The sequence below is a fragment of the Protomyctophum bolini genome, assembly GCF_963924005.1.
Source record: "Protomyctophum bolini genome assembly, chromosome: 2".
NCBI classification, from domain to species: domain Eukaryota; kingdom Metazoa; phylum Chordata; class Actinopteri; order Myctophiformes; family Myctophidae; genus Protomyctophum; species Protomyctophum bolini.
Window position 1 is genome coordinate 17082054 of NC_137863.1, and position 22777 is coordinate 17104830.

General features: G+C 44.4%; 2 protein-coding genes across 2 annotated transcripts in view; both read left to right on the forward strand.

Annotated features, from left to right (window-relative positions):
• The first annotated feature begins 1015 nt into the window (after positions 1–1015).
• tafa4b (TAFA chemokine like family member 4b) overlaps positions 1016–22777 on the forward strand; it is a 41631-nt gene continuing 19869 nt past the window's right edge. The window contains exons 1-3 of the mRNA XM_080782852.1: positions 1016–1141; positions 3829–3950; positions 16642–16797. Of these exons, the coding sequence (XP_080638978.1) occupies positions 3830–3950; positions 16642–16797 (277 nt within the window). The 5' untranslated portion in view covers positions 1016–1141; position 3829. The remainder of the gene's footprint in view (positions 1142–3828; positions 3951–16641; positions 16798–22777) is intronic.
• LOC308325750 (putative aminopeptidase W07G4.4) lies at positions 18818–20374 on the forward strand (the record flags this gene model as incomplete). The annotated part of the gene is made up of 1 exon (XM_080778424.1): positions 18818–20374. One exon carries the CDS (start codon positions 18818–18820, stop codon positions 20372–20374), a length of 1557 nt encoding a protein of 518 aa, XP_080634550.1.

Here is a 22777-nt window from a genome sequence, read left to right on the forward strand (position 1 = left end):
GTAATTAGAAAGTATCCTGTGTTGTCTTGTGATGCTGTTTGACTTTACCTAGCAAACAGAGTGTGTGTGTGTGTGTGTGTGTGTGTGTGTGTGTGTGTGTGTGTGTATAATGAGCATACAAGTGTGTTTTTCGTTTTCTTTAATCACAGCATTATTGAAACTGGAAAGAGAGAGAGAATGAATATAGACACAGGTAATGTGAGTGGGATCTCATGATGAACACACAATGGCTCTGCATTCTTAGATCTTGTTTTTTTGTGGCTTTCGCCTTTATTTTAGATATTTTTATAGAGAGGCAGTGCCAGTCAGTAGGCTGACATGAAATGGGGGAGAGAGATGCAGTAAAGGCCATCGGGATCGGGAGTCGAAACCGCGGCACACTGCCAGGCTCGGGCTACCGGCCAAGGTGCCTGGACCGCTGAGCTACGGCCCAGGCCTAGATCTAGTTTTTTGATGATGATTTTCATGCAAATGTTTATTGTAGCACTTTGAGATTTAAAGTGCATTATGAATGACGTATGTGCGTGAGTGCGTGTGTGCGTGCGCCAATTCCTCATGCACACTGCCAGTAGGCCACAGAAGCAGCGCCCAAAATATGTGAGCATTTACAGTATGTGTTTCCGCATAATGCAAAGCAATCGGTGAGGCTGTGTGATCATAATATACAGTACATACAGTCAATGTAATGTGTGAGTGTGAGTGTGAGTGTGAGTGTGCAAGCATTTGTGGCCATGCGCACGGCATCACGTTGAGCCCAGGGGTAGGTGAACCCACTGTAAACAATGGATCTGAATCTAGGTCTTCACATCACCTGTGTGTGTGTGTGTGTGTGTGTGTGTGTGTGTGCGCGTGCGTGCATGTTTATTAGTGTGTGTGCGTGCGTGTGCGTGTAGACCTTTGTGCAAGGCCATTGGCCGTCGGAGGCCGCTGCATGCGAGCCTTCAGTGTACTCTGACTGACTGCTTTGTACCTGAATCCCCAGGGGGCGTGGTCTGCGTGAGGAGGAGGAGGAAGAGGAGGAGGAGGAGCAGGAGGAGGTGAGAGTGAGTGAATGCAGACATGGCCCGTAGTACCTCCTGTTGCCCATAGAGTTGCTGCTCGGCGGAAGACAGTCCGGGGGAGACAGACAGAGGACAGACAGGTGAGAAGACATTCACTATAGCAGTGGTCCCCCCCAAATAATCATATTTGAACTGGAGACCGCCCACCCTGATATGCACTTGGAATTGTAGGTGTTGAGGCATGACATTTACGTTTCACAGATAAATATTGTGAAAATAGCTTGGGCTATTTAAAAAATAACCCTCTTTCTGATATTAATTGATAATTTGGTCAATGTTTGACCAGTTTTTATAGTATAGTTTGCTGATTGATGCAGTGATGTTCTTTTTTTATTTCCCCCCCTTTTTGAGGTATTAAACATTTAAAAGTCCTTCAATTGTCACTTCACTGACATCTGTGGACCCCCCCCCCCCAAAAAGAATCACGTGGGGACCAGCCCTGGTAGTCCCGAACATCGAGATAGAAAGACTCTATTGGGCCAATTATTTTACAGCTGTGTAAAAAATATTCATAATATTCAATTATCCACCATTCGTTGTCAAAACCAACTTTTTCCAAGTTCATTTGGAATTTGTACTTACTCCAGGTTGAAACTTGAAAGAAAGTGAGTATTGTAGCAGACATGCAGTATTAACAGTGTGCAGTACACAATGTTTTGCTTTTGCCAGATGAACCGATGCTGCAAATGTGTCTCTTAGTCTGTCATGACAGCTGACATGTTGTTATGTTTACACATGTGGCAGTCCCTCCTGTCACAGCACTGCCAAATTATGGGCAGAATAATTTTAGACGGACGTCTAATAGCCCACTATTGCTTTAGATACATAGTTAAAAACCCATGTAACGCACACTGTCTCTGCGTGCTTTGAAGTATTTGTCAGTGTACACATCTGCACATACTGTACATATATGACATATTATCCTATGCATTTAACTACCAGTAAGACACCTGGGTACGATAAAGGGCGAGGACGTGTGCACAGGCCATATATGGAGCGTGTCTTCAGTGTACGAGGTTTGATGAGGTCAGATCAACATATGGAATGTCAGAACAGGTCAGCTCCATATATGGAGATCTAAGGGTGACAGCGGTGACAGTGTCTTGAGTGTACAGGGTTTGATGAGGGCACAGGTTTTCAGGTTTTCGGGCCTGTTGAGAACTCTAGTTTTCGTCGGCTGCCGGGCGCGGCTGCACAAATAGTTTTGGGGCAGGCCCGTCTAGAGTTTAAATGGACAGGTATCAGTCAAAAGGGAGACATCGAAGAGGAAGGATGGAAGGGGAAGGATCAACATAATGGAATGTCAGAACAGGTTCTGACATATATCCATATACTAATATTGATGACATCAGGGATCTCCATATATGGGCTTAATTGTGACGGCAGGTCGCATTTACTATGATATGGTCCCTGATTTACTATCATCCCTGATGATGTCATAGTGATGTCACGAGACCTGGGTACAATATAAGGGGGCTTTCCCCATGTATGGGGATTGTGAGTGAAGTGATGTGACAAATTGAGTGACATAAATGTATGGGGATTGTGAGTGACAGTTTCATAGTTAACTGTGACCTTCGGTCGCAATAAGGAGCAGTTCCATTAACACAGCACCCGGGGAGCTGTTAGTCAATCACTGACCTTCTGATTAGCAAGGCTTCTCTACCCACCCAGCTATGGCTGTCCCCACCAGTAAGACGCGCAAACGCGGGAAGCGAACGCAGCTCGTACATATTTGGGTTTTTTTAAGATTTATTTTTAAGTTATTTTTTTTTTAAGTTAAGTTATTTTTAAGTTAAGTTTTTAACTTAGCCATAACCATATAAGGAATCCCCAAAGCAGCTATTCGTCCAAATATGGAGTGTGTTGCATCAATCACAAACAAATCACTCAGCTCCATATATGGGCACAAAGGGGGGGGACACAGACACACACACACACACACACACACACACACACACAGACAGACAGACATGATCTGCTAGGTCTCATAGTAAGTGCTCACTGCGTTCGCAATAAGAATAGGCCGATATATCTCAATAATGGAAAGATATATATAAAAAATAATGGCTTCGATGAATGAAATCCTATCAAAGTTACGATGGCAGAGGACCCAAGTCTTAAAAAGGCTTGTATATTTCGTTAGATTATCATCGATTAGATTAGATTCAATTTATTGTCACTGCACATAGTATACAAATACTTTGACAATGAAATGATACATTTTTTGAATAGATTAAATCGATTACCGGTAGTTAGATTAACTGTCACCGCCCTACCCGGTTGGTATGCCTTGCCCACACAGCAAAAACTGTTTATTTTCAGGATCCAAATAAAAAAATAGCAGCACTTGTGGAACTGCTATTTTTTATACTTTAGTGTGATGCTGTAGCATAGTTCTGTTGTCGGGCAGAAACCACCTAACTCCAAAATGTTCATATTTCAGGAAATTAAAAATAAATAAAACATCCAGTTGAAGTGGAGTTAGGAGGTTATGCCCGAAGCGCTTTTTAATAAATTTCATTGGTTCAATATGTTTTTAACAAACCCACATTACGGTGTTCACAATAGGGTGTTCAACAGAAAATGGAGTTAGCTGGTTTCTGCTGGACAGCGACGATATGATCAAGTTGGGCGTTACTTCATGAAAAGAAAAAAGAAAACACACACAAAAAGTTAAAATATGGAGATAAGAGGTTTCTGTCTGACATTGACGCTCTTCTTCTGCCTCTCTCTCTCTCTCTCTCTCTCTCTCTCTCTCGCCCAGGATGAAGCTGTGGGTGTGGTCAGCCCGGCCCCTGCAGGTGGCCTTGGTGGTTGCCGTGGCGATACTGATGCTGTGCGTTGACCCGGTGTCCGCTGGCAGCCGTAACCATCGAGGACAGACAGGTACAGAAGGGCTCGCTCCGGGTCCCCCCCCCCCCGCCCACCCCTCCATGGCACAGGAGGTTAATTACACTGTCACTGCCCGAGATACAACACATGTTTCGGAGCCTGTCATTATTACCTGAGCTGTCCCCATTGCGGGGTGGTAGGGGTGGGTCGTGGGGGTGTGTGTGGGTGGTCTCCGACAGGGGACAATTTGTCCAGTCCCTCAACATGACAGCAATCTCAAATCTTTCTTTTATTTTGGGGGGGGGGTTTTGATGAATGATGAAGGTTGTACAGCGAATGGCACTTCAGCTGTCACCAGCTGTCAAAACACGGATATCGGAGCCGGAGTGATCAGATCTGTTTCGGGAATCGGGGGGGCTGATCTGATTCAGAGACATCCGGAAAGAGCGGACGGTTGCCATTGTTCTCAGAGGGGGGGGGGGGTTACTATAAAAAAGAAAAATAGGGCAGGGCCCTTGTGTATGTTAGTCCATTTATACTACTGGGGTAGGCTAAGAACGTCATAGCTATAATAGGCCATGTCTTTATTGTGATGTGTTAAGCTCCGCAGTGCCTCCCACAAGTCTGCCAGGAGCTGTAGGCTACCCTCCTTGAATTAAAATGAAGGTAAAGTCATATCCACCAGAGTCTTAATTGGGGACCCACCAGCTAAATTGAATTTCTATCTTTAATTTGCAGTCAGTAAAGTCAGCGACAGCGTGACCACTCCCAGGCAAAAAAGGAAAGAAGGCAGAAAGAAATGAGGAAAAATACCAACATAGTGTTAATATTTAAAACATGTACTGTTGGATATTTTTTCTATGTCTGAAAAGACACTAAGGTTAGGTTCACGCATAGTTTTACTGAGGTTACATTTAGGAATAAGGTTAAGTTTAGGCATAGTCTTACTGAGGATACATTTAGGAAGAAGGTTAGGTTTAGGTATAGTTTTACTGAGGTTATGTTTAGGAATAAGCTTAGGTTTAGGTATAGTTTTACTTTGGTTACGTTTAGGAATAAGTTTAGGTTTAGGTATAGTTTAACTGAGGTTACGTTTAGGAATAAGCTTAGGTTTAGGTATAGTTTTACTGAGGTTATGTTTAGGATTACCTGGTGGCGACCGTTCCAGCCAGGATGGCCCGGTTTGGCCCAGGGCTGAGCGAGGACCGTGTTGTGGCCAGGATGGCCCGGTTTGGCCCAGGGCTGAGCGAGGGCCGTGTTGTGGAGGATCACCCGGTTTGGCCCAGGGCTGAGCGAGGGCCGTGTTGTGGAGGATCACCCGGTTTGGCCCAGGGCTGAGCGAGGGCCGTGTTGTGGGGGAGAGCATCGCCCGGTTTGGCCCAGGGCTGAGCGAGGGCCGTGTTGTGGGGAGAGCGTTCTTGTGCTCCTGAAAAGGTGTCGTATAATCCCAGGAGGGATGGACCACGAGGTGGCATTATGACACTAAATTCAAAATAATTCACTCATTCATATTCATATCTAACTGTGGCTGCCTATAAGGACAGCTGTGCTGAGTCACATGCCATGAGCCGGTGTACCCTGCACGCCTGTCCCCACCACCACCACCACGTCATCTGCTTCTCACACTTAATTATGACAATTTCCTTAATTATTTCTGGGTTCCGCAGCACCTCTTCTCTTCCCCCCCACCCCTACCGCGCTTTGCCTCCTGACGCAAGGTGACCTTTTATGTGCCACAGAAATGCCACGGGCGTCCCAGAGTCTCTGTGGTGAGTGATGGTGTTAGTTTCCTTTTGACGGAGAGGAGACAGCAGGCTGCGGGGGCCACCGTGCCGCTTATGGCGGGAGAGACGCTAATTGCAGTCCCGGCCTGTTGTGAAGGTCAGCGCGAGTCCAACAAAAAAAAAACTTCCTCCCTAATCCCCCCCAATTTAACGCACTTGCGGTTTTGAGACGCGAGCTGACTTTTTCCCTAAACTGATTGCAGCGTTTCATTAGAGGATTTCCACTAATTGGTGTAAGATTAGGTTTCCGCTTGCCTGTGAAAAATGTCACGACACACAGCTGTTCTAGGCGGGGTGGGATAATTGGTGAAATTATCCCACCCCTAAATTTCTATATTCATTTCTCTCTGTTGTGTGCAAAATGTGTGTTCTGTTATTTCCAGGGTGGGCCAATGAGGCATTAGTTTTGATTAATGCAGTGCTGTAACCGCATGCCGCCACATGGTGGCTCTAGAGGTCAAAAAATGCAAAAGACAAATTTTTCATTTTGCAGTAACTCACCAGGAAAACAGTAACTCTGTATTAGTAACAAATGACTGGTGCTTGTGAGTTGAATAACATAGTAGGTCTTCTGTTCTTTTTTCCTGGAAAATTCTCAAAACAATATCAGATGGTTGTAGATTGTTGGATATATAGCCTATATGGCTAGCCTAGTTAACAAAACACAATGAAGTTTTTTTTATTTTACATACTTTGTTATTGTCTTAGTGGTAGCTGCTCATAACTGCTGCAGTGATGTCAGAATGTAGTCTCAGTCAGTAACCGAGTCCCTGCTCCAGGTGTAATGTCAGAATATAGTCTCAATCAGTAACAGAGTCCCTGCTCCAGGTGTAATGTCAGAATGTAGTCTCAATCAGTAACCGAGTCCCTGCTCCAGGTGTGATGTAGTCTCAGTCAGTAACAGAGTCCCTGCTCCAGGTGTGATGTCAGAATGTAGTCTCAGTCAGTAACAGAGTCCCTGCTCCAGGTGTGATTGATTGGTTTAATCTGCGGGTTTGAGTAAATGGTGCGCTGCCTGTGACTGGCCAGTCACTGTGATTGACAGCCTACACTACACCTAAACCTAACCCTAACCTTAACCTCAGTAAAAACTATACCTAAACCTAACCCTAACCTTAACCTCAGTAAAACTATACCTAAACCTAACCCTAACCCTAACCTCAGTAAACTATACCTAAACCTAACCTCAGTAAACTATACCTAAACCTAACCTCAGTAAACTATACCTAAACCTAACCTCAGTAAACTATACCTAAACCTAACCTAAGTAAAACGCAGTGGCTGGGGGGGCGTTTCCAAGAACCCGAATCCGCAGATGAAACCATGCAGTGATTGATACTTGCTGCCATTCTATGAATCTTCCTGTGTCTCTCATCTCACTTCCTCACCACAGAATTGTATGCATTTCTTTCTTTCTTTCTTTCTTTCTTTCTTTCTTTCTTTCTAATGATCCATGAGAATTATTCCAGTGTGCTAATGATATTATTTGAATATTCTGAATCCAATTTGGCCGTAGCTGAAATGTGTAATGACATTCAGGGCTATTTTAACCCATTCAAACCGTGTTCTTTTAGATTTTAACCACTTTAACCATTATTACACGGTGTCATTTTATGAGCTTGAGTTTGTGCAAATCTTTGTATATATATATATTAAAAAAAAATATATATATATATATATATATATATATATATATATATTGCAAGCAAAAATTTATATCTCAAATCTTTGCTTCTGTCGGTCCTTCAAACAAAAATATTTTGAGATGGGGTTCACATAAAAGTTTGAGCACCACTGATGGAGCAGAAAAAATATTTAGAAGACATTTTGTAGATTCGACCTCAGTTCAGAATGGGTTAACTTAACATGCAGCTATGGCTGCGGTGAAAGCATCAATTCATATTACATATAGCTAACACAATTCCCAAAGATATTCATCATTTATGTTGTATAGGTCTGTAAAGTGCTCCTATTACCATATTGCTGAGCTCCCACTATGTCTGTATTTACATTAGCACAGGGCATCACAAACCTCATCTTCTTTTGAGGGGATTTAAATAATTCTATCTTATGTTTGTAAGCTTGCCATGCATGTAAATACATAAGCGTGTGTGTGTGTGTGTGTGTGTGTGTGTGTGTGTGTGTGTGTGTGTGTGTGTGTGTGTGTGTGTGTGTGTGTGTGTGTGTGTGTGTGTGTGTGTGTGTGTGTGTGTGTGTGTGTGTGTGTGTCTGCATGCATTACTGCACAGGCATGTTTCTATAGCTGCAAGACAACGCTAGTGGGCGTGAAGCAAGGTTGGAAAGTAACTATACTTACTTTATAGACACAGTTAAATCGGAAGACATTTCAGTACACATTGCGCCATTTCCCCACATGCCCCTCATCATTGCAACCTCCCGTTTTCCATTCGCCAGGCAATCTCAACCATCATCTTAAATTACCTCCTTCTTCAAATGCTCATTAGCTTCTTCGTATTGAAATTGCCCCCCGTAGAGTTCATGCTGCCCCCCCATCCCACCCCTGCATGTAGAGAGATGCCACATGTCCCCTTCAACGGCAGCCGACGCTGTGCCCCTCGCTTATTGACAGCAGGAAAGACATGGCTTTTATGATAAATTGCACAACGCTCCTGCTCGCCTGTGTCTGTCAGAGTACATCAATCGCCTGGCTAACTCGTCAGTCTATGGCAGTGGTTCTGAACCTGTGGGTCGTGGACCCCCAGGGGAGTCCCCACATGGGGGGTTCAGAGGACAGTGAAGTGACAATTTAAGGATTCTTAACACTAATTATGCTAATGATGTGTATACATGAATCAAAACCACGTGGTGCCTTGGACGTGTATAGGTGTAACTGTCACTTCTCTGTCCAGCATGCCAGAGCGTGCGAGTAAAGGCCAGTTTTGTTTAATCCATGTTAATAGACGCTTGATTCGCATCAAATTTAGCATGTTGTAGCATTTTTAGCTAGCGCCAGGCCGCAATCACGTAAAAACAGCCAAAAATCCCACGTGCACGGCTGCACGCCTGTGCACACGCACAAGCCATCTTTATATGCATTATGGCTCATAATCTGCAAAAAATGCGATATTCGCTTGATTCAAGCTTAGATTGACTTAGTTATGATTAAAAAAAAGAGATCGCGGGGCCAAGCTAGTCCTACTGTAGGTCAGTATTATGACATGTCCGACTTTCACTTCCGGTTCAAACTGAACGTCTGGCACTGGCCCCGACCCCTGGAGTTATTAATGTTATATATGGTCGGAATAACGTGTTCCTTCCACGCGCTACGTCCGGCCGGGGAAACTCTCCCCTGTCAGGTGAAAAGAAGCAGCTTGGACTCCTCATGCATAGAAGGAAGCATGAGGTCAGTCCGCTGCCCCCCCCCCCCCAGGTTGGCAGAGGAAGTGTAGCGCCCAGGATTACATTAGATAATTGACACTGGGTGAAAAAAATGGGTTGCAAAATCGTGGGATAAATAGCCAGGAGAATCACTGACAAAAAATATAGTTTAACTTGGCTCCCACAGGGACACATCTATACTTAATTGCCCCCCCCCCCCCCTCCATTTGTTTCCCTCTACACCGAATCTCTTCACTGAAAATTTATTCAAGCTCACAAATGGCACATTGCAAGCTTGTAAATTGGCCAGCTTTGAGTGTTTGTGCAAACACAAACATTGAAGACGAAGGTGAGGACACAAATTGTGATTGGCCAGTAAATTATGATGTATAAGCGCGCCCCTCACTTCACACGGGTGTGCTTTTTGAGGGGCGCTAGCAAGGGGTTTAGCAAGGGGCTAGAAAGGGCGGTCAAATGTCCACCAAATATGACGTAAATCTTGTCCCCACACGTCTCATATTTGCCATTGACAGTGAAAGGAGAGATTAGGTCAAATGTCCGCAAATATGACGTAAATTTGTACAATGACAAGAGCGCCCCTCACTTCACACACGTGTGATTTTTTTAAACTTTTTGCTAATGTTTGGGGCCCAGGGAGACATAAAATGTCTCTTTTGGCTCTCGAGCTAAATCGTTTAGGGAACCACAGTGGTCTTGACTTACACAATTTAATTCAACCCTCAGGGTGTCCATTTTATTCTTCCTCCTGTGAGGACATTCCATGTTGATCATTCTGTATAAGATTTGTTTTGGTAAGGTCCACGACACGTCGCCTCCATTTAGTTGCTCAATACCGCTCACCTGTTAGTTTTAAAAATGGACTTGAACTCATTCCGAGCTTGGCTGGAGCCTGGGCAGTGCAGGGCACCTCTGGCTTCGGTAATATCCTGGCTTTAATTTTCATTTCACATTCTGCTCAAAAAGAAAAAGGGCTCCTCTGGCAGGCATCTCCTGGCTGTGCCATGCAGAGACTCAGCTTATAAATAAAGGTAGCAAAGCCTTTGCTGTCAGAGCTTTCAGACTGGAATGTCCTGTGTGTGAAACAGTACAATCCATTTAATCCACCCAATCCACTTTCATTTAACTGCTGTTAAATTAACACTCCAGGCTATAGCACTTCTTTAACTCATTAAGCCGAAGAATGTCTTCTAAATCCTAACGGTTTTCTGAAAAACATACAGTATGTTGCTATATCTGTGGTGATCAAACTGTTTCATGTCAAGGACCCTATCTATCCCTACCTGTTATTCATTAAGGACCCCTATCTATCCCTACCTGTTATTCATTAAGGACCCCTATCTATCCCTACCTGTTATTCATTAAGGACCCTATCTATCCCTACCTGTTATTCATTAAGGACCCCTATCTATCCCTATCTGTTATTCATTAAGGACCCTATCTATCCCTACCTGTTATTCATTAAGGACCCTATCTATCCCTACCTGTTATTCATTAAGGACCCCTATCTATCCCTATCTGTTATTCATTAAGGACCCTATCTATCCCTACCTGTTATTCATTAAGGACCCTATCTATCCCTACCTGTTATTCATTAAGGACCCTATCTATCCCTACCTGTTATTCATTAAGGACCCTATCTATCCCTACCTGTTATTCATTAAGGACCCTATCTATCCCTACCTGTTATTCATTAAGGACCCTATCTATCCCTACCTGTTATTCATTAAGGACCCTATCTATCCCTACCTGTTATTCATTAAGGACCCTATCTATCCCTATCTGTTATTCATTAAGGACCCTATCTATCCCTACCTGTTATTCATTAAGGACCCCTATCTATCCCTACCTGTTATTCATTAAGGACCCCTATCTATCCCTACCTGTTATTCATTAAGGACCCCTATCTATCCCTACCTGTTATTCATTAAGGACCCCTATCTATCCCTATCTGTTATTCATTAAGGACCCTATCTATCCCTACCTGTTATTCATTAAGGACCCCTATCTATCCCTATCTGTTATTCATTAAGGACCCCTATCTATCCCTATCTGTTATTCATTAAGGACCCTATCTATCCCTACCTGTTATTCATTAAGGACCCCTATCTATCCCTACCTGTTATTCATTAAGGACCCTATCTATCCCTACCTGTTATTCATTAAGGACCCCTATCTATCCCTATCTGTTATTCATTAAGGACCCCTATCTATCCCTATCTGTTATTCATTAAGGACCCTATCTATCCCTACCTGTTATTCATTAAGGACCCTATCTATCCCTACCTGTTATTCATTAAGGACCCTATCTATCCCTACCTGTTATTCATTAAGGACCCCTATCTATCCCTACCTGTTATTCATTAAGGACCCCTATCTATCCCTACCTGTTATTCATTAAGGACCCTATCTATCCCTACCTGTTATTCATTAAGGACCCCTATCTATCCCTACCTGTTATTCATTAAGGACCCCTATCTATCCCTACCTGTTATTCATTAAGGACCCCTATCTATCCCTACCTGTTATTCATTAAGGACCCCTATCTATCCCTACCTGTTATTCATTAAGGACCCTATCTATCCCTACCTGTTATTCATTAAGGACCCTATCTATCCCTACCTGTTATTCATTAAGGACCCTATCTATCCCTATCTGTTATTCATTAAGGACCCCTATCTATCCCTACCTGTTATTCATTAAGGACCCTATCTATCCCTACCTGTTATTCATTAAGGACCCTATCTATCCCTACCTGTTATTCATTAAGGACCCCTATCTATCCCTACCTGTTATTCATTAAGGACCCTATCTATCCCTACCTGTTATTCATTAAGGACCCCTATCTATCCCTACCTGTTATTCATTAAGGACCCCTATCTATCCCTACCTGTTATTCATTAAGGACCCTATCTATCCCTACCTGTTATTCATTAAGGACCCCTATCTATCCCTACCTGTTATTCATTAAGGAATAACCCCTATCTATCCCTACCTGTTATTCATTAAGGACCCTATCTATCCCTACCTGTTATTCATTAAGGACCCTATCTATCCCTACCTGTTATTCATTAAGGACCCCTATCTATCCCTACCTGTTATTCATTAAGGACCCCTATCTATCCCTACCTGTTATTCATTAAGGACCCCTATCTATCCCTACCTGTTATTCATTAAGGACCCTATCTATCCCTACCTGTTATTCATTAAGGACCCTATCTATCCCTACCTGTTATTCATTAAGGACCCCTATCTATCCCTACCTGTTATTCATTAAGGAATAACCCCTATCTATCCCTATCTGTTATTCATTAAGGACCCTATCTATCCCTACCTGTTATTCATTAAGGACCCTATCTATCCCTACCTGTTATTCATTAAGGACCCTATCTATCCCTATCTGTTATTCATTAAGGACCCTATCTATCCCTACCTGTTATTCATTAAGGACCCCTATCTATCCCTACCTGTTATTCATTAAGGACCCCTATCTATCTCTACCTGTTATTCATTAAGGACCCTATCTATCCCTACCTGTTATTCATTAAGGACCCTATCTATCCCTACCTGTTATTCATTAAGGACCCTATCTATCCCTACCTGTTATTCATTAAGGACCCCTATCTATCCCTATCTGTTATTCATTAAGGACCCTATCTATCCCTACCTGTTATTCATTAAGGACCCCTATCTATCCCTACCTGTTATTCATTAAGGACCCTATCTATCCCTACCTGTTATTCATTAAGGACCCTATCTATCCCTATCTGTTATTCATTAAGGACCCCTATCTATCCCTACCTGTTATTCATTAAGGACCCCTATCTATCCCTACCTGTTATTCATTAAGGACCCCTATATATCCCTACCTGTTATTCATTAAGGACCCCTATACCCCAATACTGCCTTAGCTCTTTGCTTGAGCATTACTGCAATCGAATGCACACACGCACACACACACACACACACAAACGCACACACACACACACACACACACACACAAACACACACACACACACACACACACACACACACACACACACACACACACACACACACACACACACACACACACACACACACACTTTCTTTTTTTCCCCTGGTGGAAACATTATTGTCACAACAGCGTTAACTTTGGGTCCAGCACACAGACGGTGAGGTTGTGTATCCTGATCCTTGTGATGAGCTGACGTGGTTTTGAACCGCATCGATGCCTCCACTTTATTTCACTATGACTCCGTTCTTCATCTATTATCACTAAGTTGCTGGCCACGCAACTATCCGTTCCAACGGGAAATAATGGCTGGAGGATCATAGAGTTCCATTGTATTTTATTCTTGTGTGTGTGTGTGTGTGTGTGTGTGTGTGTGTGGGGGGGTAATCCAGCAGATCCAGTGGCCTCGGGAGAGAGGCAGAGCCAGACGAGTGAGGGAAATGAAAGAGGAGGGATGATGACAGACAGCCAGGGATCATTGATGGAGCTTTGAGGGAGGAGAGAACAAACAAACTTTAAACCAGAAAGGATGAGAGGAGGCACGGCCCCAACAAAGTGTGTGTGTGTGTGTGTGTGTGTGTGTGTGTGTGTGTGTGTGTGTGTGTGTGTGTGTGTGTGTGTGTGTGTGTGTGTGTGTGTGTGTGTGTGTGTGTGTGTGTGTGTGTGTGTGTGTGTGTGTGTGTGTGTGTGTGTGTGTGTGTGTGTGTGTGTGTGTGTGTGTGTGTGTGTGCGCACGTGTGCGCGGCGGGGGGTCGGAATGTGGTGGAAAAAGTACTCACATCTTTTTATATCTTAAGTAAAAGTATCAATACGGCTCTGTATCCTTGTTATTACGAGTACATATCCGGAATTAAAATTTTACTGTAGTCAAAGTACAAAAGTATTTGTAGCAAAATGTACCAAATGTAGAAAGTATTCATTATGCAGAAAAGTTTAGAATGTATATAATCAAATCTTTTGAAAAAGACAGATCTACAAGCGACATGCATTGCGAGTAGATCGTCTATTTTCATATAGCCAAAGTTTAAATAGGGCTGATGTGGTTAACCTACAGTATGTTTTGTAATAATCATCCAAATCCACGAAGTAACTAAAGTTTTCAAATAATTGTAGTGGAATAAAAAGTACAATATTTGTCTCTGAGATGTAGTGGAGTAGACTTGAAAGTAGAGAAAATTGGAAAGTATTGAAAATTGGAAATACTCTAGTAAAGTAAAAGTACCTCAAAATTGTACAGTACTTTATACCGTTTGCGTGTCTGCGTGTGCGTCTCAGCACTGTGCACACGTGCTCTCATTTTGTGTCTGTCTGCAAAGCCGAGCATGAAAAGTTCGGGACTTTCGACAGAGTCACGTCGGATGAAATGAAATCCTGCGCTCGCGGTACAGTATAACCAAGGATTTCCTCCTCGCTTGTAAAAAACAGGATTTAGGTGTTAATGTCACCGGGAGGGCGAGCTTTGCTTAAGAATTTGACACAGTCGGCTTTCAAGTGCGCACATAACGAGGTTTGGAAAGAACACGCTGCTGCTCGTCTGCAGGGTTCAGAAAGCCCAGTCGCTGTTGTCGTGCAGAAACCTCTTCATCTCCGTCTCCGTGAATTAATGTCCTACTTCAGTGTTTTTCAACCCTGTTCATAATCAAGCTCCATTTTTTTTATTCAGCATTTGAGGCACGGTATACCATTTGATGAGATTCTTTTTTGCCTCTCAGACCCAAGATTGGGATAGGACTTTGTCCACAATTCCATGTTGTATTGATGTGGTACCATATCGAGAGAATGGGCAAACTTCGATCAAAATAACAATTCTTCCATATTCTCAATTGTATAGACATCTTGTAAATATATTAAGTAATGCAGATGTTTAACTAATTCTTAAATGAAACCAAATGGGCCCTTACGGGTCTCCAGAGTTAAAGATCTATAAGGGTCCATTTGTTTACCAACTCTCCATCATTTAGCTGGGGACCACCTGGAACCCCCTCAAGGACCCCTGTTGGACCCCGGACCAAGAACCACTGTCCTACTTAATCATACTACAGCGTTGCACAAAAGCATTACATGTAGCACATCTGCACATGCATCTTTTGTACACTCTGCATTTGTACACTCTAAGTCTAAAGAGTTTAATTCCCAGGATAATTAAAGTGTAGCTACAACAGCACTGCCTTTAAGTTACCTCTGTAGGTCAGAAGGAGACTGTTGTTCAACACTCAGCGTTTACCATCAGCGCAATGTTCTAATTAACCAGACATGAGCCCCTTGGGAAGTGTGAAGATAATCAAGGGAGATTATGAGTCATTTGTTTGTTTGAGGCATTGTTTGATTAGCAATTATACTGATGGAAGGCACGTGACTCTCGGTAGCACCGTACACACACACGCGCCAACTCAAACCGTTCTCCCCAGGCATAATATGTAAACGAGTTGTTTAAGTTCCATTCAATAAAGTGTATGTCGACACATTGCTACGCACCAAGCTGTACAAGCTCTCCCGTAAGCCCTCATAAAATATGGATGATTTCTCCTTGGAATACATACATTTTATTATGACTAAGAAGTTGAACTATGAGCTAAGTCAAATCTGAGAAATAACCAGCCCATTGTTTTCTTTTACAGCTTGTGGGATTTAAGTCAACATAGTGACAGACAGTGGGTTTTAAATCCGAGAGCAGGGTTATATATTGTTAATGAATGCACTGCATTGAGCAACATTTGCACTCTATAACTCTCTATAACTCTACTGCAATTTGTGCTGTCTGTACAATAGTGAATGATTCAATAGCATTTGGTCATTCATTGTTTAAACGGATAGACTCGTTGCCGGGTTCACTTTGGGTTGTGTATCCGTTGCTCGGCAACCTAGAACCATTTATATGTTGACAAAGAGCACAATCTATCATAAACCACTGAAAAGACCACCATCAAAGATCTCCATCATCGGTGGAGATCTCCACCAATCTCTGTTAAGTTAGGAACGATGCAAGTTGGGAATGCTTGCCCGCCCAGTCTGCGGTACTGGACTGCCACACTCCCTGGGGTCCTTGGCACTATGTGTGCTGAGTTTGAAGTCGGTCGGTTGGGCGGTCCCGATAGGAGTGAAGATTAGGTTCACTCACACACACACTTTATAGGACGACTATAACTAGACCAGTTAACATTGGACAACAGCCTACTATAGAGGGACTGACTGGACCAGTGAACGTTGGACAACAGCCTACTATAGAGGGACTGACTGGACCAGTGAACGTTGGACAACAGCCTACTATAGAGGGACTGACTGGAGCAGCCTTATGGGGGTTCATTTGTGGAAATCCGACCGACTTCCCACATTGCACGCAACACCTTGGTCCCCCCGACGATAAGCTTAAGTACTTTTATATTCTAACTTGTATAAGACGAATATGAAATGAAAATAAACCTTATACAAGCTGCCAACCCATCACACGTGTGTGTGTGTGTGTGTGTGTGTGTGTGTGTGTGTGTGTGTGTGTGTGTGTGTGTGTGTGTGTGTGTGTGTGTGTGTGTGTGTGTGTGTGTGTGTGTGTGTGTGTGTGTGTGTGTGTGTGTGTGTGTGTGTGTGTGTGTGTGTGTGTGTGTGTGTGTCTCAGTCTCATACCAGGTCAAGCAGGGGACATGTGAGGTGGTGGCCATTCATCGCTGCTGCAATAAGAACAAGATTGAGGAACGCTCCCAAACCGTCAAGTGTTCCTGCTTCCCTGGTCAAGTTGCCGGGACCACCCGAGCCAGACCCTCTTGTGTGGAAGGTAAGGAATACAATCGTGTGTGTGTGTGTGTGTGTGTGTGTGTGTGTGTGTGTGTGTGTGTGTGTGTGTGTGTGTGTGTGTGTGTGTGTGTGTGTGTGTGTGTGTGTGTGTGTGTGTGTGTGTGTGTGTGTGTGCGTGTGTGCGTGCGTGCATGCAGGTTCAGGTTTTTTGGGTGCAGATTGAGCTCAGAAAACAAAACAAAAACTTTTTTTTAATGTCACAATCCCTTTAAAAATATATACCGTATATCATGAGTCTAATTGCATTTTCACCTGTTTTATCTCAAATATTTCTGTAAAGTATAGGCGCCAAATATTGCTAATTGAGGATGATGCTGTCTCTCTCCCTCTCGTTTAAATTAGTTCAATTCGTTTGTATGTATTGCAATCAGTTGCAGCTGTTTATTTCATACTCATACATGTACATACCTATAGAATAGATACATAGGCCTACACACACATACTGTACATGCAAGTCATGCATACAAACACACAAAGTCTGACTAACTCTGCTTAGAAATGAGAGAACATTTCTTCTTTGGTCATGTTTCCTGGTTACGTAAAAAAAAGCGAGATAAAGATTGGGCCATATCTCTCTTACTGGTAGTCCAGTAAGAGTCCCAAAGAGATCATGTAACATGAAAGGTTCTGAAGTCACTTATGCAGGTAATGGAAGCCCCAGTCACCAGTGTCTCCTTGCCCTCCCTTATCCCCCTGTGTCACATGAACACAGAGGCTGATGTACTACAGCTGTCCACCTTGGCTGCCTTCAAACCCAACGCTGGAAACTCAAACCGCAATTTGAAAGGCCTGTTTTACTTGGCAGAGCGTTCCATATCTCTTCAGGCTATTCGAGGGCCTATCCGATCGGATGGTAATAGAGAAATTATTTTCTGGTCTGTTGCACTTTGTCATAACTCTGGAGAAGATAATGATATATTCATATTCAGGTTCATGTTTACACAAGTAAAGAGGCAGACATGGGGGAAAAACAGATCATATTTTAATGTAGGAGGGATGACTGGACAATATGACTTTGTGAAATAAGAATACAAAGAATTTGTAGCACAAAATGATTTACAATGAAATAAAAAAAAACCTTGTAAAACATGTAGGCAGATTTTTTTTAAACAAGATTTTTTTTTACAAAAATGTTTAGATTTTTATTATCGTGAGAACGATGGCTTCCATTTTCACATTGCAACAGCCGAGCTGCAAAGTTTTGGGATGATTTTTTTTCTTTCCTTTTTCTTCAGGAGGACAGTAAAACGTCATTATTGTTCTTCTAGGACTAGGTGATTTAACCCATTTAGACTTGAGGCCGATTCTGAAAATGACTTCTAAAACCTAACTTAAGGTTTTGAAGCTGGATTGAGTCCATCCATCCATCCGTAGTCGGGTCGTGGGGGCAACAGCTCCACCAGAGTGCTCCAGACTTCCCTCTCCAGAGCAACATTAGTGACTTCCTACTGGGAGACCCCCGAGACGTTTCAAGGCCAGTGAGTCAATGTGTTTCCTCCAACTGCGCCCTGATCTGCCCCGGGGTCTCCTCCCAGTGGGACGTGCCTCGAGGACCTCCCTAGGGAGACGCCCGAGAGGCATCCTAAGCGGATGCCCGGACCACCCAGCTGGCTCCTTTCTAGGCAAAGAAGCAGCGACTCTACTCTGAGTCTCTCTCGTGTGACTGAACTTCTCACCCTATCTCTAAGGGAGATGCCAGCCACCTTCGGCCGCTTGTATTCCCGAACTTATTCTTTCGTCATGACCCACACTTCATGACCATAGGTGAGAGTAGGAAAGAAGATTGCTCGGGAGAGATGGATCGAGTCTTCCAATGCAAAAACAGATGATGATGAGGTTGATCAGGAGGTTCTTGAGATTATGTGCAGTTGTGTATCGTTTGGGTAGCTATGGAAACATACATTATACTCTCTGATGTCACCATGTGTCAGCATTATGTAGCCTATATAAGATGGAACCCGTTTTTCTCATTTATATAATGAGAAGTTATAACAAGTATAATGGACGGCGTTCAACCTATGCAGTGGACCACTGACTGTAAAGACCTGACCTTCGATGGCGTTGTCTTGGTGACCGAGAGCCATGACACCCTGCCCCGGCAGCTGGAGTGTCTGGCAGTTCCTCTGAGAAACTACACCCTTTTGGACAGGGGCTTCAAGATCAGCGTGCCGTTGTTGAACGTACCCGGTCTCCCCGGCAGTCGGATGGTGTTCGCCTCCACCGGCCCGGTGGACCGCGACTTTGACGACGTCAGGAGGTTCGGTGAGGCCGCGGGCCGCGGCATCAGACGGGCCATGGTGGCCGGTATGCATCGGCCCCTGTTGGTCTGTCCCCCACACCCCCACTACCCCAAAAGCACCCTGGTGGCGGCCCTCGGGGCTCTGCATGAGCTCTACATGCCCCTGGAGGTGAGGGAGTCCAAGCGGAAAGACAGCCCCCACAAGGTGGGCATCCTGGGCCTGTGGGTGGAGCAGGAGGCCCAAGGGCAGCAGGTGGTGGAACTGGCCGAAGCACTGGAGAGTGGGCGACTGGTGTACCGCGACATCGGCGGCTCCGATCCCGAGCGCATGGCCGCGCCGCGCGTGGCCGAGTACGTCCAGCAGCTCTTCGCCGACAGCCCCGTGCAGGTGGAAGTGTTGAGCGACTTACGCGTCCTGGAGAGGGAGTACCCCTGTCTGGCCGCGGTCAACCGCTGTGCCAACGCTGTGCCCCGACACCAGGCCAGGGTGATCAAGCTCCTGTACTGCGGAGAGGCGCCCGTCCAGAACACTCTGATGTTGGTGGGCAAGGGCATCACCTACGACACCGGCGGGGCAGACATCAAGGCCGGGGGCGTCATGGCCGGAATGCACAGGGACAAGTGCGGCGCGGCCACTGTGGCCGGTTTCTTCCAGATCCTGGCCAAGCTGAGGCCAAAGCACCTGAAGGTGATGGGCTCCATGGCCATGGTCAGGAACAGCGTGGGTCCAGACTGCTACGTGGCAGATGAGCTGGTCGTGTCCCGCGCGGACCGCAGGGTGCGAGTGGGCAACACGGACGCGGAGGGACGCATGGTGATGGTGGACCTCCTCTGCGAGATGAAGGAGAAGGCCATACAAGAGGACTTTCCCCAGCTTTTCACCATCGCCACGCTGACCGGCCACGCAATCCGGGCCATGGGACCCGACTACTCCATCATCATGGACAACGGACCGGCTCGGCGCGCCGGAACCGCAGCGCAGTGGCAGAAGGAGGGAGAGGTTTTGGGGGACATGTTTGAAGTGTCCAGCATTAGGCGTGAGGACTACGTTTTCCACTGTGGGAAGTCCGAGTATGAGGATATTCTCCAGAGCGGTAACAAGCCGTCTACCGAAACTCCCCGAGGACACCAGGCCCCGGCCGCTTTCCTCATCATGGCCTCTGGTCTGGATAAGTGTGGGATTGACTCTCCGAACCCTCTGCAGTACTCCCACATTGATATTGCCGGGTCTAATGGTCCTTTCCCAGGCGTGCCCACTGGCGCTCCACTCCTTGCCATGGCTACCAAGTACATCCTGAATACATCCAAGGACTCCTAGTCGGAATGTTCCTGTCAGTATACAGAATCGCTTGAATAGGCCCCGGGCGGCTGGCGTAGTCGTCTGGGCACCTAGGCCGGTAATCCCGATGACCTCTGCTGCGTGTCACCCCCCCATCTCTCTCCCCATTACCTATCGGACTACTGTATACCTATATCAATAAAAGGCTGAAAAAGCCCCCAAAATATCGTAAAAAAGAAATAAAATTATCTCTTTAATAGTTTCTTCTATGCTTGACGTTTTCTCATCGAAACACTATTATTCCCCCTTTCTGTAGCAATTACACCGTATAGTGCTTAGCTATTTGAGATTTTAGCATAGCTGGGTATTAACTAATACCTACAGTATGCTACAGTAACATGTTTCATTACAGTACTTGGATCTTCAACAAGTTCTCCTATAGGGAGTCTTCAGAGCTGCTACTGGAGAGCTGCTATATATTTGATGGGAAGGTTATTTTTCACCCAAAAGAGAAAGTAAATGTCAGAAAATATACACATGATCATGAATCCAACATATATTAGCAAAGAATGTGTAAACAAAAAACAAGCCATAGGCACTTACTGTAAAATAAATAAAATCCCACCAGTGTGAAGTGAGGGGCGCTCTTATCATCGTACATCATCTCATTCCGGTCAATCAAAATGTGTGTCCTCACCTTCGTCATCAATGTTTGTGTTTACACTATGATTGTCCAATCATTGTCAATGGGACTTTAATGTTCGTGTAGGACAAAGTTTGTGCACACACACTAAAGGCTGGACATAGGAGGGGCTAGTGCCCCTCAAAAATTTATATTTAAATTTATACCTTTATTGAAAGGATAAACCCCTTGAGATGTATCATCTCGTTTTCCGAGGAGGTTCTTAACACAAATATACAAAGAGAACAATACAACAAATATTGCATGCATTAATACATATAGACAAAAATACGAAACAAAACAAAAGCTGTCTCGCCTACAAACCATCCACTCTCACCCCCACACAATCACCCACAAAATGTCACATTTCATGGACTAATAGAGAGATGACTTCCGCTCACCCGGTAGGTAATTTGGAGCAGGTGCGATGATGACGAGGCATACAACGTAGAAGAAAGGAGGGACTCCCGCACACCGCCACTTGCTATGTTCAGAGCATTTATTGTAAAGAAGCAACGTTTGGGTCTTGCGACCTTCCTCAGGCTTGCACTGACATACCTACGTATGTAAACTTGTAAAGCTATATGAGCTTCCAAACGTCTCGAATGTCTCTCTCAACAATCAACAGACATTGATGGGACACACAGGTGTGAGGGCCGCATAGTGTGCAAAATACACAGTGAGAAATTATTGTTTTTATTGTCAAACAATATATATGTACCAGTAAGACGCCCTGAGGGTGAGAAGCGAAACAGAAGGTCTGGGAATGCCCATATATGGACCTTTTATGCTATTGACGTTTTTGGACCGGTAGAGAATAAAATGTGTGCTAATTAGTGAGGCCAGGCGGGGCCTAGGTGATGTTCCAGTCTTCATGTATGGCTATCTAGGGTGTGATGAGGTCAGTGTCATGATCCTCATATATGGAGACGGCCATAATAGAGCGTGTTTTGCAGGTTTTCATAGTAATCTAGTAATTTACATAACGGGCCCTATCTTGTGCCAACCCTTGCACCTTTTTTTTTAAACATTGTAAAATCGTTCAACTAGCCAATCTACATTGTCACGTTGTGAGCTTGTAAATCTGCTTTTTTAACTATTTTGAAAGGTTTTAAAATAGTAAATAATGGCAAATAAGTTAGAGGTAAGGGGTAAGGGTAGCAAGATATAGCTAATCTATGTAAAATATATAACAAAAATGGCAGATGTACAGATGTCTCAGTCTCCAGTCTGTGTGTGTGTGTGTGTGTGTGTGTGTGTGTGTGTGTGTGTGTGTGTGTGTGTGTGTGTGTGTGTGTGTGTGTGTGTGTGTGTGTGTGTGTGTGTGTGTGTGTGTGTGTGTGTGTGTGTGTGTGTGTGTGTGTGTGTGTGTGTGTGTGTGTGTGTGTGTGTGTGTGTGTGTGCGTGCGAGCGTGCGTTGTTCGTGTACGTTTGTTCTTGCTTAATGTAAATCGCTCTGGATTAAGAGCGTCTGCTAAATTGTAAATTGTAAATTGTGAGTGCAGGCTTCTTTGTCCATGTATTTTCTCAGTATTCTGGTCATTTCAAATGGAGAGAGAGAATGAACCTTGGTTACGCTTGTCTGCGAGCTCGGAGAACCCTTTCCCCAGCATGGAATATAACAGTATGGAAGTCACTGAACCCCTATCATCTGTAGAAACACACGCACGCACGTATCTACGCACACACGAACACACACACACACACACACACACACACACACACGTACGTATGTACGTGCGCACAGATTAAAGTTCAGC